This window comes from Pan paniscus, chromosome 1 (assembly GCF_029289425.2).
Source record: "Pan paniscus chromosome 1, NHGRI_mPanPan1-v2.0_pri, whole genome shotgun sequence".
Lineage (NCBI taxonomy): Eukaryota > Metazoa > Chordata > Mammalia > Primates > Hominidae > Pan > Pan paniscus.
The window spans coordinates 132,497,177-132,510,523 of NC_073249.2; the positions used below are offsets into that span (position 1 = coordinate 132,497,177).

General features: G+C 37.6%; 1 protein-coding gene across 2 annotated transcripts in view; it reads right to left on the reverse strand.

Annotated features, from left to right (window-relative positions):
* Positions 1-8,793: 8,793 nt before the first annotated feature.
* Positions 8,794-13,347, reverse strand: part of ABCD3 (ATP binding cassette subfamily D member 3) — a 100,630-nt gene continuing 96,076 nt past the window's right edge. For both annotated transcript variants that reach the window (XM_003808440.6, XM_003808442.7), the window contains 2 exons: positions 12,251-12,307; positions 8,794-10,403 (listed from right to left, as the gene is read on the reverse strand). In XM_003808440.6, the coding sequence (XP_003808488.1) occupies positions 10,326-10,403; positions 12,251-12,307 (135 nt within the window). In that variant the 3' untranslated portion in view covers positions 8,794-10,325. The remainder of the gene's footprint in view (positions 10,404-12,250; positions 12,308-13,347) is intronic.

Here is a 13,347-nt window from a genome sequence, read left to right on the forward strand (position 1 = left end):
TAGAGCTAATTGTTAGTTAACCAAACTATCATGCATTCTTTGTTTTGTTTTGTGAGACAGAGTCTGGCTTTGTCTCCAGGCTGGAGTACAGTGGTGAGATCTCGGCTCACTGCAACCTCTGCCTCCCAGGTTCAAGCGATTCTCATGCCTCAGCCTTCTGAGTAGCTGGGATTACAGGTGTGAGCCACCATGCCTGGCTAATTTTTGTATTTTTAGTAGAGAAAGGGTTTTGCCATGTTGGCAAACTCCTGACTTCAAGTGATTCACCCACCTCGGCCTCCCAAAGTGCTGAGATTATAGGCGTGAGCCACCATGCCCAGCCCTTTCATGCGTTCTAAAGATATTTTTCCAATCTTAAATTATTAACTGAATTTGGCTTACATATAAGAAACTAATACTCATGAAATCCAAAGACATTTTGGCTTAGTTTCAGCTGATGGCTTATAATCTAAGGAACTGCCCCTTAAACAATTATCTCTACTCATCAAATGGTGAATAAACTCATTCCCAAATGCTCTTTTTACCTGTTCTAGGACATGTGTACTTAATTGTGTGATTTTCCTCCAATAGTTGCTTGGAAGGTTTATTACTGTTATGACATCCTCCGACTTTCGTTCAGATACTTAGAATGAATGCTTATGCTCTCCTTTCCCACAGCCCTTGCTTTTTGACTGTGATCTAGGTGATTCCAGCTTTGCCAGTCAGCACATTCCTTCTTCATGGCTGCAAAAATCGGTTTAGAGGTAGGCATGTGACCTAACCAAGACTAAGAGGAGTGTATATCAAGGCTTTTTCTGGGAATGGCAGGATGCTCTTTCTTGATGAACACAGTGAAGAGACGTAGCCACAAGAGCTGCTGGCAGCAGTCTTGAGACCACAAAGGGAGCCAGCTATACATGGAGCTGACATATTGGAGAGCAGTGCAGAGCAATTGTAAAAAGTGAAGTCTTTGCTTTTCATTCCTTTGGCAAGACCTTTGAATTTCACATTTGTTTCACATGTGTTTGTAACCACTCTTTGAGACATGTTATAGATGACTGCTTAAAAAAAAAAAGAAAAAAGAAGTGAAGTCTTTGGTGACAGCACCAAGCTGCTAGATCAAGCCTTGCTCAAAGTCCCAACCCATGGACTTTTCACTGGACGTTATCTAATTGTTTAAGCGAGCTGAGTCAGGTTTTCTGTTCCTTGCAGTCAAAAGCACCCTATCATGTTGTATAAGCACTGACCATCAAATATAAACACAAAGAGAAGGTCCCTAGAATGTGAACTTATAGTGTAAAATAACATTTCATTTTCATGCCTTTTCAATTACTTAATGACACTGCCCCCTAAAATTATCCCTTCATTCCAGCCGTATAAATCTCTCCCGTATTATTTGATCATTCCTAGCAGAAGATAAACATCCTGTATTATTTTCTACCTTATAAAAAACAAATTTCCTTTGATCCCTGGAATCCCTCATCTGGATTTTCTCCTTAACTTCCTATTCCCTCTTGGACACCATCTTCTTTCCAACTTCTAAATATTGGATTAACTTAGTGCTTGAACTAAGATAATTAGTTCTCATTAGTTCTCCCATTCTCTATCAATAATCACTCTCTAGGTAATATATTCAAGTCCATGGCTCTATCATGCCAGATGCCCATAATATCTAGATGCTGATGACTCCCAAATACATGTCACAGCCGCCAACCTCTTTTCTGAACTCCAGAGCTGCACTGTTGATCCAAATACTTACACAAACTCTCTCCTTGGATAGCTAACAGGCATCTTAATCTCAACACATGCAAAGAGAATCTTTAATTTCTCCCAAACCCAAAACCTGTTTTTCCCCTAGTCTTTCCCATTTTAGGAAACAGCCACCATTGGCTCAGGCCAAAACTTCTTGGTGTTATCATTGACTTATCTTTCTTCTCCCATGCCACATTCAATCCATCAGCAAAGCCTGCTTATCTCTACCTTTAAAATACACCCCAATTCCAAAGGTCACCTCCTCTGCTCTCCCTCTACTTCAAGCCATTCTCCTGTCTCACTGGAAGACTGCAATAGCCTCCTGGCTAGCCTCCTGTTCCCACAGTTACTCCCCTACACTCTATTTTCCTCGCAACATCTAAGTAACCCTTTTACAAGTAATAAATTATGTTTTAATGGGTATTGTTGTCAACTCTATGCTCATAGGGTTCTATGAGCAATTTTATAATGTGTCAATTTGGCTAATCTGGAACTATGTCTCCCAGAGTTATGGTCCCTGTATGGTTCTAGATTATAGTTAACTGAAAGAGATATTTTCACAAGATTTGGACAGGAGAAGTGAAGTGGCAGCCATTTGGTCATCATGGTTAGAGGTGGCGAGAGACAAATGCAGGGATGCTCCCAGATTCTAGCTTGCCCTGGCTCTCCCTGACTCTGTGACTCTATTTCTAACTCAATTCTCATTCTGCTGACCATTAGGGACCCCAGGCCCCACACTGGATCTAGAGCAATCTTCCACCAGCTCTCCTTCACCAGCTCTCTCTCTCTCAGAGTCCAAGGAGGAAATGACCATATTCTTCTGTGGGGATCCACAAAGGCTTCGAAGAAGAGGTGGATGTGAAGGAAGGAATGATACTTCCTTCTACAGACCCGCCAGCTTCCAGAGAAGAGCACCCAATGGATGAGGACCAAAAGGCTGCTCAGTGCAGGCCAGTGCATGCACCAGGAGCCTCCTGTCCAGCCTTTCACCGTTTAGTGCAACTTCCTACTCCAGAGCCATGAGACTTCATGACTTCCCATACACGAGGCCCCATAGTGGTACAAATAGAAGAACAGAGTCCACGGACACAATAGTAGTATTTTTCATTTCTCTAACACGTGATTTTTTTATTTAGGCTTCCTTTCCACCAGATGATAGAAACCATCCAAAGCAATTTGGTGACTCCCTCTGGGTTACCTACCTTTCCACTGGAGTTGTGTTCAAGTGCACATCCCGCCACCACTGTAACTGCCCTCTACATCCCTCCACTTCCCCTCTAACCTCTCCCTCCAGCTTGGAAAGTCCTTTTCAAGTCTGAGAGTGGCAGGCTGGGGTGGGGAAGCCTCTGTCCTACTTGTTGCCACGTTCTCTTTTAAATCTGTGGTCTATGCACTAGTCCTGCTGTTCACACTGTCCTGAACCACAGGAGAATCCACTTTTCTCTGCTTTCAACTGCCATATCCCTTCCAGAGACAGTGATCACAGAACTACTGAGCTAACTAAATGGGGAAAAGGGCCAAGGATCAAAAGACAGACCTGGGTAAAAACATAGATGGATAATTCTTTTATTTATTTATTTTTTTGAGACGGAGTCCCACTCTGTTGCCGAGACTGGAGTGCAGTGGAGGGATCTTGGCTCACTGCAACCTCCACCTCCCAGGTTCAAGCGATTCTCCTGCCTCAGCCTCCCGAGTAGCTGGGACTACAGGCATGTGCCACCGTGCTCAGCTTTTTTGTTAAAAAAAAAAAAGGGGGGTTTCACCATGTTGGCCAGGCCGGTCTTGAACTCCTGACCTCAAATGATCCGCCCACCTCGGCCTCGGAAAGTGTTGGGATTACAGGCATCAGCCACTACGCCCAGCCATAGATGGATATTTCAAAGGATACCATTTCACCATTCCAACTAATGAAAGGATTTAAAAATCATTAAAGTGTCAATGATTCATAATATTTTATCAAGAGTCATACTCTTAAAATGAAAAAAAAAATGAGAGTAAAGGTAGAATTTTACTCATCAGCTGTTGTGAGGGGATTTGGTGCGAAGGTGGAGGAGCCTTTTTTCTCCTAAATCCAGATACATGCTCGTCTGCCATTCTGTAGCAGACCCCTGTGCCTTTCTGACATCTCCCTCATCCTGCTACACTTTGCTCCATGCCTGGGGGCCCAATTGTCCATATTTATTTTTAATATTCTTTTTTTAAGCCAGACTATTTCTTTTTAAAGAAAAGCTATCTGCATGGTGGCAAAGATTAAATCTTGTGTGCATATCTGATTCTCTGAAGAAATTTTGTTCATTTTCTTGAATGCATCCAAACCACTGCTTTATTCCACTGTTAATCTGATGGTTCCCAAAGTATAGTCCCAAGACCAGCAGCATTTGTGTCACCTGAGAACGTGGTAGCAATGCAAATTCTTGACCTTGACTGCAGACTTACCAAATTAGCAATCTATGTTTTAACAAGAAGCCCTTCAAGTGATTCTAATGCCCACTAAAGTTTGAGAACCACTGGCTTGATCTATTAATGACCGCGATCAGCAATACGTGTTTACTATTTACTGCAGAGAGGCTGGAAGTAGTCACAGACCCAAATGGCGCTTCCCAGGCCTTGGAGAAATCAGAATGCAACCTGCTCTGAAGCCAAAACAAATTAAGAATACATACAGCATAGACAAGTCTCCATCTGTAGACTGCACACTCCCTGTAAAGTTTGTTATATATGAATCTGTTAGGATTTTTCCGGTTGCAAGGAACAGAAACTCAAGACAGCTTAAGCAAAAATGGGAAACCTATTTTTTTCAGGTGCGCTCATTGGTCTAAGATCTTTAGCCCCTTTTCACTTAAATCCTGTGATTATACATTATTAAAGCATCAATAATTAATACTTTAAAATCACTGTATTTCTGGGTGAAATGAAAATTAAAAATTCAGGAACTTTGAAACCGAGAAGCTGAAATTCATCTTGAATATATACAATTTAATAAACCTTAAAAATAGGGATCTAAAGGAGTTGTAAGAAAAAATTTTTTGACATGACAATCTTTACCCAGCCTGATTCTCAAAAACCAACCAAACAACTATGCTCCATTTGCAAAGCAATTTGTCTTCTCCAAGCATATTTCAGGCCGGAGAATAAGAGATGTAACAGACACTCAGAGGGGCAGGAAATGCTTTTTCCCTTGCATATATTAACATCATTTGGGACAGGAAGCGTCCTTTACAACTAAGATTGTGGCGCCATCTTGAGTTCCTGAGAAGGACAGATAACTTGACTGAAATGTTTACAGACTGGATTATAAAAGAACTAAAGGAATTGTAAATAAAATCCAGAATACCTGTAGGTGATTAAGCATGAAGGAACACGAAAGGGAAGCCTGAATAAATGAACCCAGAGAATATTCTGCAGATTTCTGCAACTGTACCTGTGATGGCCTCTCTAGTCTATAGCCAGAGCTCCCACCCCAGACACTGCTACTTCAACTGTGGTCTGGGACAACAGCTTTAGCATCACTTGAAAGCTAGTTAAAAATCGAGATTCTTGGGCCCAATCCCAGACCTAATGAATGATAATCTGCATTTTCCAGGTAGTTTGTATGCACACTGAAGTCTGAGAAACTGCTCTCTATGCCTTCCTTCACAAACAGGGTAGGGGAGGTGGGATGGAAAAGGGAGACAGGCACCCCACCAATGGATAGAACTGCACAGTCTTGATAAGATGCCATGTATTAAAACTTAAATATCAGCAAGTTATGAATCCAAGCCATAAGAAAAGGCAGAGTAGTGATCATATTAAAAATACTATACGTTTTCCAAAGACAATAATTTGAGGACCTCTGTCTTAATCCACAGCTTCCTAAAGACCAAAAGCTTTCTTGCCTTGCTTACATTGATCATGCTCCTTGCTTCTACCAACTCAGCAAGACTGTAATGTTTCCTGGATCTCACCGAGGAGGTTTCCTCTCCTGGATTCCCACTGCATTCTTTCCACTTCCTTACTACACTCTAACTCTTACTACTGTACAAAACGGTTGTCCACCCATTGTAGCCCCTTTTCTGGATTGTCATTTCCTTGGCAAGAACCATACTTATGCATTTGAATTCACTCGTTTGTTCAGTAATTTATTCTAATACTAAGCACCTACTACATGCCTGACATTATAGATTTGATTAAAATATGAAACATATAATCCCAACTTTCGTGGAGCTTATGTATTTGCAGAGTGAAATGTCAATTACAATAGAACATAAATGTTATGATAAGGAAAGTAGGGTGTTTTGGGGAACTTACATGGAGCCACCTAACTTGGACCTGGAAGGGTTACCTACAATCTCAGCTGAAGGACATAACCAGGCAAGGTGGGGGGAAGTTACAAAGTGTTCCAGGAAGAGGGCATGCCACCATCATTAAAACATTATCTTGGTCATAGATAATGCCAAAAATAAATGTGTGTTTGACAAAATTTGGAGTTTTGTATTGCCTCAAGCATTCCAGTCACTTGGTAAATTGACTGGCTAATTAGAGTTGCACCAATTATCTTTTTTAAAAAGAGAGATAGCTTTCAAAGTATTGCCTATAACTATTTTTATTTAGAATAACTGCTACTTTTGAAAAGCATTTTCGAATCCAGATCCCAGAGCTTGCTATTCCACTCTAAGAACTAGCAAAAGGAGCTTTACCTAACAGAAATTTCAAAGAAATTAAACATCATGGAATTAAACTTGTAAGCTGAACCCTCTGTTAAGTCAGCAATGGTCTATAAGTAACACTCTAAAAATTGGGGTTATCTATTTTCCCTTATTATTGTCAGTTTCTATGTTTGAGCCTATGCTATTAGGTACCTACAAATTAAGAAATGTTACACTGCTTGACTGACCTTTATCATTACGAAATGTCCCTCTTTATTTCCAGAAATGCTCACTGTCTTAAAGTCTAATTTGTCTGATATTAGAATAGTTATCTAATAAAAGATTCATATCCAGAATATAGAATATCTGGAATAGAACATTATTTAAAAGAGGGCCCAGAGACTAAATAGGCACCTCAAAAAAGAGGACATCTAGATAGCCAATAAACATTAAATGAGTTCAACCTCATTAGTCATCAGGGAAATGTAAAATGAAACCACAATGATGGCTGAAGATACATTAAGTAAAAATAAAAATTAAAAAAAGAACACTGGGAATACCAAATCTTTGCAAGGACTAAGACGACCAGAATTCTTACACACTTATGGTGGCAGTGTAAAAACTGAACAACTTTGGCAGTGCCAAAGCTGAACACATTCCACTCCAGAAATGAACACACATGTGCACCCAAAGACATGCATAAGAGTGTTTCTATGAAGTGTTCCTAACAGCTCCAAACAGAAAACAACCCAATGCCCATCAATGGGAAGAGGAATACATAGCCTATTCATATAGAGATGCTGCTGGTCTTACAATGGAGCTGCATCGCAATAAACTCACAGTAAGTCAAAAATACGTTAAGTCAAAAAATGCATTTAACATCCAGGTAAACCCATCATAAAGCTGAAAACTTGTAAGGTGAACCCTCTGTTAAGTCAGGGATGGTCTGCAATTAACCATTATACAGCAATGAAAGTGAAGGAACTATGGTCACACTTACCATGGATCAATCAGCCTCACAATACTGAGGGAAAGAAGCCATACACAGAAGGGTATCTAATATATATAAAGTCCAGAAACAGGCAAAACCAATTTATGTGATAGAAGTCAGGAGCTAATAATTGGAAGAGAACAAGAAGGAGCCTTTAGTGCTGTAACAATGTTCTATTTCATTTGGTGTTTGGGTGTGGTTACCAGTGTGTATGCTTTCTTATAAATTTATCAATGTTTTTGTACATATACAACAATAAAATGTTTACAAATTTAAAAAATGATTTAACTACATGAGGGGATGTGGCAGAAACAAAGGTGGTAGGGAATGTCTAAAATTGATAAATCAAGAAATAGCTATAAAGGCATATTGTTTAAAAAAATGAAATGCAATTACACCAACTAGAAGAGTTTAAAATCGTTGCTCCTAAGGTTTGGAGGGGATTGCTTTTCAGTTTTTTTGGCACTTTCTTAAAGTGACATGCATATGTTATGTATATGGAAATGGTCAGAACATTCCAATTCTTCACAAAGGAAAAATCACTAATGTAGGTTAAAAAAAAAAAGAGACAGCTTCCTGCAGCTAACAATGTCAAAGTCCATCTGTTAGAAGAAAATTCATTCTGCTTCTCAGCACAAATTATGATTTTAAACACCAAATTTAAAAGTTAAAACTTTACATAAAGTAATGCCAGATGCTATCATATCACCGGTTTTAAGCCAAATGTTAATCATTCAGAAAGGGGAGAAAGAGACAAATGCTAGATATATTTTATTCTATTAATGCAAAACAAACTACCATTGCTGTTTCATACTTATTTTCTCATTATATAAAAAGTAAAAACTTATTATGAGAACACGGTGATATGTCTTGGCATGCAGCGTGGTGCTCACGGATGAAAGTTCTTATTCTTTGGTTTATTCTTCGGATTAAACTACCATTTCCCACTGCAGTTTCTGGAAGGCGTTAATAGGAATTATGTAGAAAAAGATGTTCCGTGGTCAATCATGTTTTTGAACCAATGGATTTCTTTACTGTGGGTCTTCGAAGAACCACTATTATGTTAATGTGATTCTCCAGAAGGATCTTCCTCTATGCCTCAAATGGTGAGGCACTGTAATATTTGTTACATAAAAAAGAAAATAATTAAGAAAAAAAGCCCAAATTGTTGTTGTTGTTGTTTTGATGGCAAGAATCATAACAAAAGCAATTATAAGGCAGCTAGGAGAATACTTCTACGAGTAGGTTTAAGGTAACCCAGAAATCTGAAAATCTGAAACTTTCCCATGCCTTAAAATCTTTTCCAAGACGAACAGTATCTTTTAAGGTCTCCTGGCTGTTTGGTAGCATTTGTCAGATACACAGATTTTACTGAACTTTTCTAAAAGAGAAATTCATTCAATTAAAAACCACACTTGGCAAAACTTTAAAAAAGAGACACTGTGCTAAAAGCATTTTCTGAATTTATTTTTGTGTTTTTCAAGTCAAGACTAAACTATCTATGTTTTCAAGTCAAGGCTGAATTATAAATGAACTTCTCAGTATTTAGATACCAGAATAAAAAGAACAAGCAAAGGTTGTATAGGATATCTGAGTTTTTTTTTTTTTTTTTAATCTGAACAGAAAATAAGTATACAAGTTCGCTAAACAGAAGTGGTAAAAATTGAATGTTATGTATTATGGAATTCAGTACATCAGTTTACTTCGGTAGCCAGTGATTGTTATAGTTAATTCTGCAAAAAAACAAAACCAGTTATGCAGAAACAAGAGTACAAAATGCCCCTTTCTGAAGCTCAGTTTGAGAAACTGATTTCGTATCTAGCTTATTGATTATACTCAGTTTCAATTCTCCCTGTGCAAATAATACATAAAGTCATTAATGATGATTTGATGAACTGAAATCATCTTCTCTTAGGATCGTTTGACATCATAACCCAAATATAAAAAAGTTATTCAAGATTCACAGAGATAAAACAGTGCCTCGGAAACATAATTCACCCATGTATATATAATAATTTTAGAACATACTTTTTAAACATAAAATCACAGTCAAAGACAGTGATAGCATTGCATACTCAGTGCATTATTTCATGTAGTGCCTTCCTATGGCTCATTTGGAGTTTAATACCAAATAACCACCACACTTCTAATGAATGGGCTTCTAACACACACAAATTTGTCTAATTCTCTTAAAAATCTAAAACTCTTATAAGACCTTGAGCCTGGCATGTTAAGGACTTTGTGTTTTAATATCCCAAACATTGGGAAGATTAGGTGTGATACATGGTAACCCCTCCTTGTAAGCAAGACTGCACATATACTTTAAACAACTCAATACTGCAGACTGAGAGGGGTACATTTATCATTTAGTTAAGGAAAACCAAAATGGCTTTTCCTGGAGTCAAATGCACTCCAAGACACACACAAGGAATGAGTATTACTGTGGCAGCTAAAGAAATCTGCCACTGTATAATAAACGCTGTTATGCAATGATGTTAAACATTTAAATAATACATTATGATTTGTTTCCAACTACCATAGGGCACAGGAAAATGAAACTGAAGACTATCTTGCTAGAACAGGACAAATGATGACCCAGTTTTAAATAGGGTTCTTCATTGAAGGAAAAGATAGAGCCATAAAAGTCCAATTAGCTGACTTCGAATGGTTTACATCCCAGGATGAATCAGGTTACAGTGATTGAAGCCCAATTTAATTTAGGCAGGTTTTTAACCACAAGAATAAGGACATTCTTAGTACATATTATTAATTAAACCAACATATACACAATTAGCAATATCCTATATAATATTAAATGTTTTAACAACTTGTTCTCCATTATTCTGTATCTAGTTAATTTGTTGCTTTGTTTTTTTTTAAAAAAAAACTAAGCTCAACTTTATTTTACAATGTACTTTGCCTTTCTAAGTATATTCTGTAATTATTTCACTGAAGCAGGTATAGTTCTCCAGATTTCTCTAAGAGCCAAACTCAACTGTATCTTCTGTTATCTGTTTGAATTCATAGTTGCCTCTGCCATCCATATGCAGGTAGTACTATGGGAAAGAAGGGGGGAAAAAAGTCAGTAACTAAGAGTGAATATAGTACTGTCCTTTATGAAAAGTAAAATACAGACTTCCTCATTATTATAAGGGAGCTAAATCTATAAGCATCCCACAAATCAGAATGCTTCCGTAACTCCATGACCAAGGATCTCAGCTACCAGTAGGTTAAACTGTGCTAAATGCAAGACTGTTCCATAGGTCAGTCAGTATTGTTTCCTGTAGCCTGATTTCCTAATCAGCTTGAAATCTCCAGCTTAAGGTTTTTTATTTGTTTTTAATTTAGTAGAGGGGAAAAAGAGCTATAAAAACTGCCGATATATCCTAACCTCTGAAGACACAACAGTAGTTACAAAGCCTTCTGTTTTTATTTAGTGGCTTATTTTCAGAAAGCTTTCTGAGTTTCCATTTTCTGTATTACTATTTCTTAGCTATCCTGGCCCCTCACATTCTAGTTGTGTTCCCCTCCTTCACATGATCACTGGCGTGATGATTATTTTGCTACTTGTCTATACCTCCAAAAGAAGAGGAAGGGTGAAACCCAAATGCTCTCAATTCCTCTCAATGTCCTATGGCTATAATACTTATGAACTTCCGAGAAAACATAAAGGCTTGGCTATATTTTAAATGGCTTTGATTTCTAGTTATTCAATTTCCTGCTCAGTTCATGAAAAATTGACAAGTTATAATATGCCATAAAATAATAAAAGCTATCTTTAAAAGTCACACAGTTATATAGAATTTCACTGAATTTTATTAAGTACTTTCATATAGGCTACCTGTCTAATTTTCATGGTAATCTAAGAGATAGGAAGGTAAGGCTCAATAACTTCATTATACAAAGGAAGCAACAACTGAGGCTAGAAACATTGGTGCCTGAACCCAGGCTCTCTGACTTCAAATCCTATGCTCTTCATTTTATCACTTGTAGACTATCATCTACATCCTAAAGTTCTTGAAGGTAAAAACTGTAATTAATTTGCATCCCTCATGACACTTAGCTCAGTATCTGGCAAAAAAAGGTCCTTAATCAGGTATGTATTTTGTGGAACAAGGCACCTTTACCATTATTCCAATTTTTCTCAAACTCTTGCTTTTACCTAAAATTTCTATATCATTTAGGAAGGAAAAGAAGGAAAGAAGAGACGAAAGGAAAGAGGGAAGGGGGAAAGACAGAAAGGAAAGAAGAAAAGAAAGGAAGGAAGAAAGGAAGGGAGGGAGGGAGGGAGGAGGAAAGAAAGAGAATTAAACTGGGTTTACTTTCAGGTTTTGAGCATTTCACATTGAGATGAAAAGAACTGACATAGTGAGAATGGCACTACTGAAGCACCAGAATAAGTAATACACGTGCACCAATGTAAGCCTCATTTGAATATCTTTGTAAATTATAGTGACTACCTAATGAGTCCTACTTACTACAGTACATTGATAAACATAGCTTATGTTATTCAATCTTCCCCCTTGTAGTCCTGACCTCTATTAAAAATGTCCCTAAATTTTTTGCCATCTAATTCTTCTTAAGACTTTTTCTCCTCTGTCACTGCTGGATAAGAAAAGTTTACTTCACCATATTTGTGATAAGACTATGCAAAGTTTAGTCAGTTACTATTAACAGATAAGAGTCACTTATAAAACTGGAGAAAAACTGTTACACCATTGCTTTCAAAACTGACAACTATAATATTTAAGAAAATCCTATTTTATAAAACAAAACCACCTTTTCTCCTTAAGACATATGTTTAAGGGAATACAAACCATAAAATCTAAAACCATATTAACCTGAATTCATATTTTAAAGAAAATAAAATTTCACTGTACCATTCAATGAAAGAAATACAAACCTCATGATGTTTCCAAAGAGATTTCCTATGAGACACAGTGAAGAGAGTGATGCCAACCTAATACAAAGAAAATGATTTAGGTTTAATCAGTAACAGAGTCACAAATTAAACTAGTCCATGTACTTTAAGCTGTTAAGAGGACAGTCTTCAGTGACTAAAGTTAAAAAGCAATGTCAATGAGAAAAAAATTTACAACTGGATGCAAAATGTTTATAGCAATGGAAAGTACTGGCCATCAACCACATAATAAAAACTACCAGGTACTGGCATTAAGTGTACTATTTTCTTTTGGGCAAAAAACATATCTCCTATCATGTCTCCTATTTTATTGTGAAAAATATATGAGAGGAATATGAGAAGGATAAAAATAGCCAAAGGTCAAAATCAGGAAAAATTAAATCAGTATAGCATTGTTGACAGTCAACTTGCTTTTCAAATACAGGGTCATAATCCCCTACCGTAAACTACTGTTTTGGAATGTGTCTTGGAATTCAGATTTTGAAAATGTATTATTTAACACCTCCAGAGAGTTCTGAGGCAGAATTTTATAATTAAACACATAAATGTTTCTGTAGCAACACACATGGACACTGATATTGAGACATATAGAGTTTAAATATCTTTTGTTAGCTTAGGCGAAGTTTTACCCAGTGAGCTTGCTACAAAATTATGAAAAATGTTTTAAATTTAAGCACTTTCTGGATTTCAGATTGTGAATACGTATTTATAGATCTGTACTTCATATTTTCAAAAAAAAAAAACATTAATAGATAATAGCTGTAGTTGCTCTAGATCAGTGGTTCTCAACCAAGGTGGGGAGGTCAGTGATATTTGTCCCTCAGGGGGACATTTGGCAATGACTGGAGGCATTTTTATTTTCACAACTGAAAGCACTACTGCCATCTAATGGGCAGAGGCCAGGGATGCTTTCTAAACATCCTCCAGTGCACAGCAACCCTCAACCCTGCCCAACTAGGAATTAACAGTCAAAAGGTCAATAGTGCCAGGACTGAGAAACCCCACTCTGGGTCACTGTTCCTCCAAGTGGATCACTCAAGGCTGGCAAACGCATGCTTAGGGCATCTGGGAAATTTCCA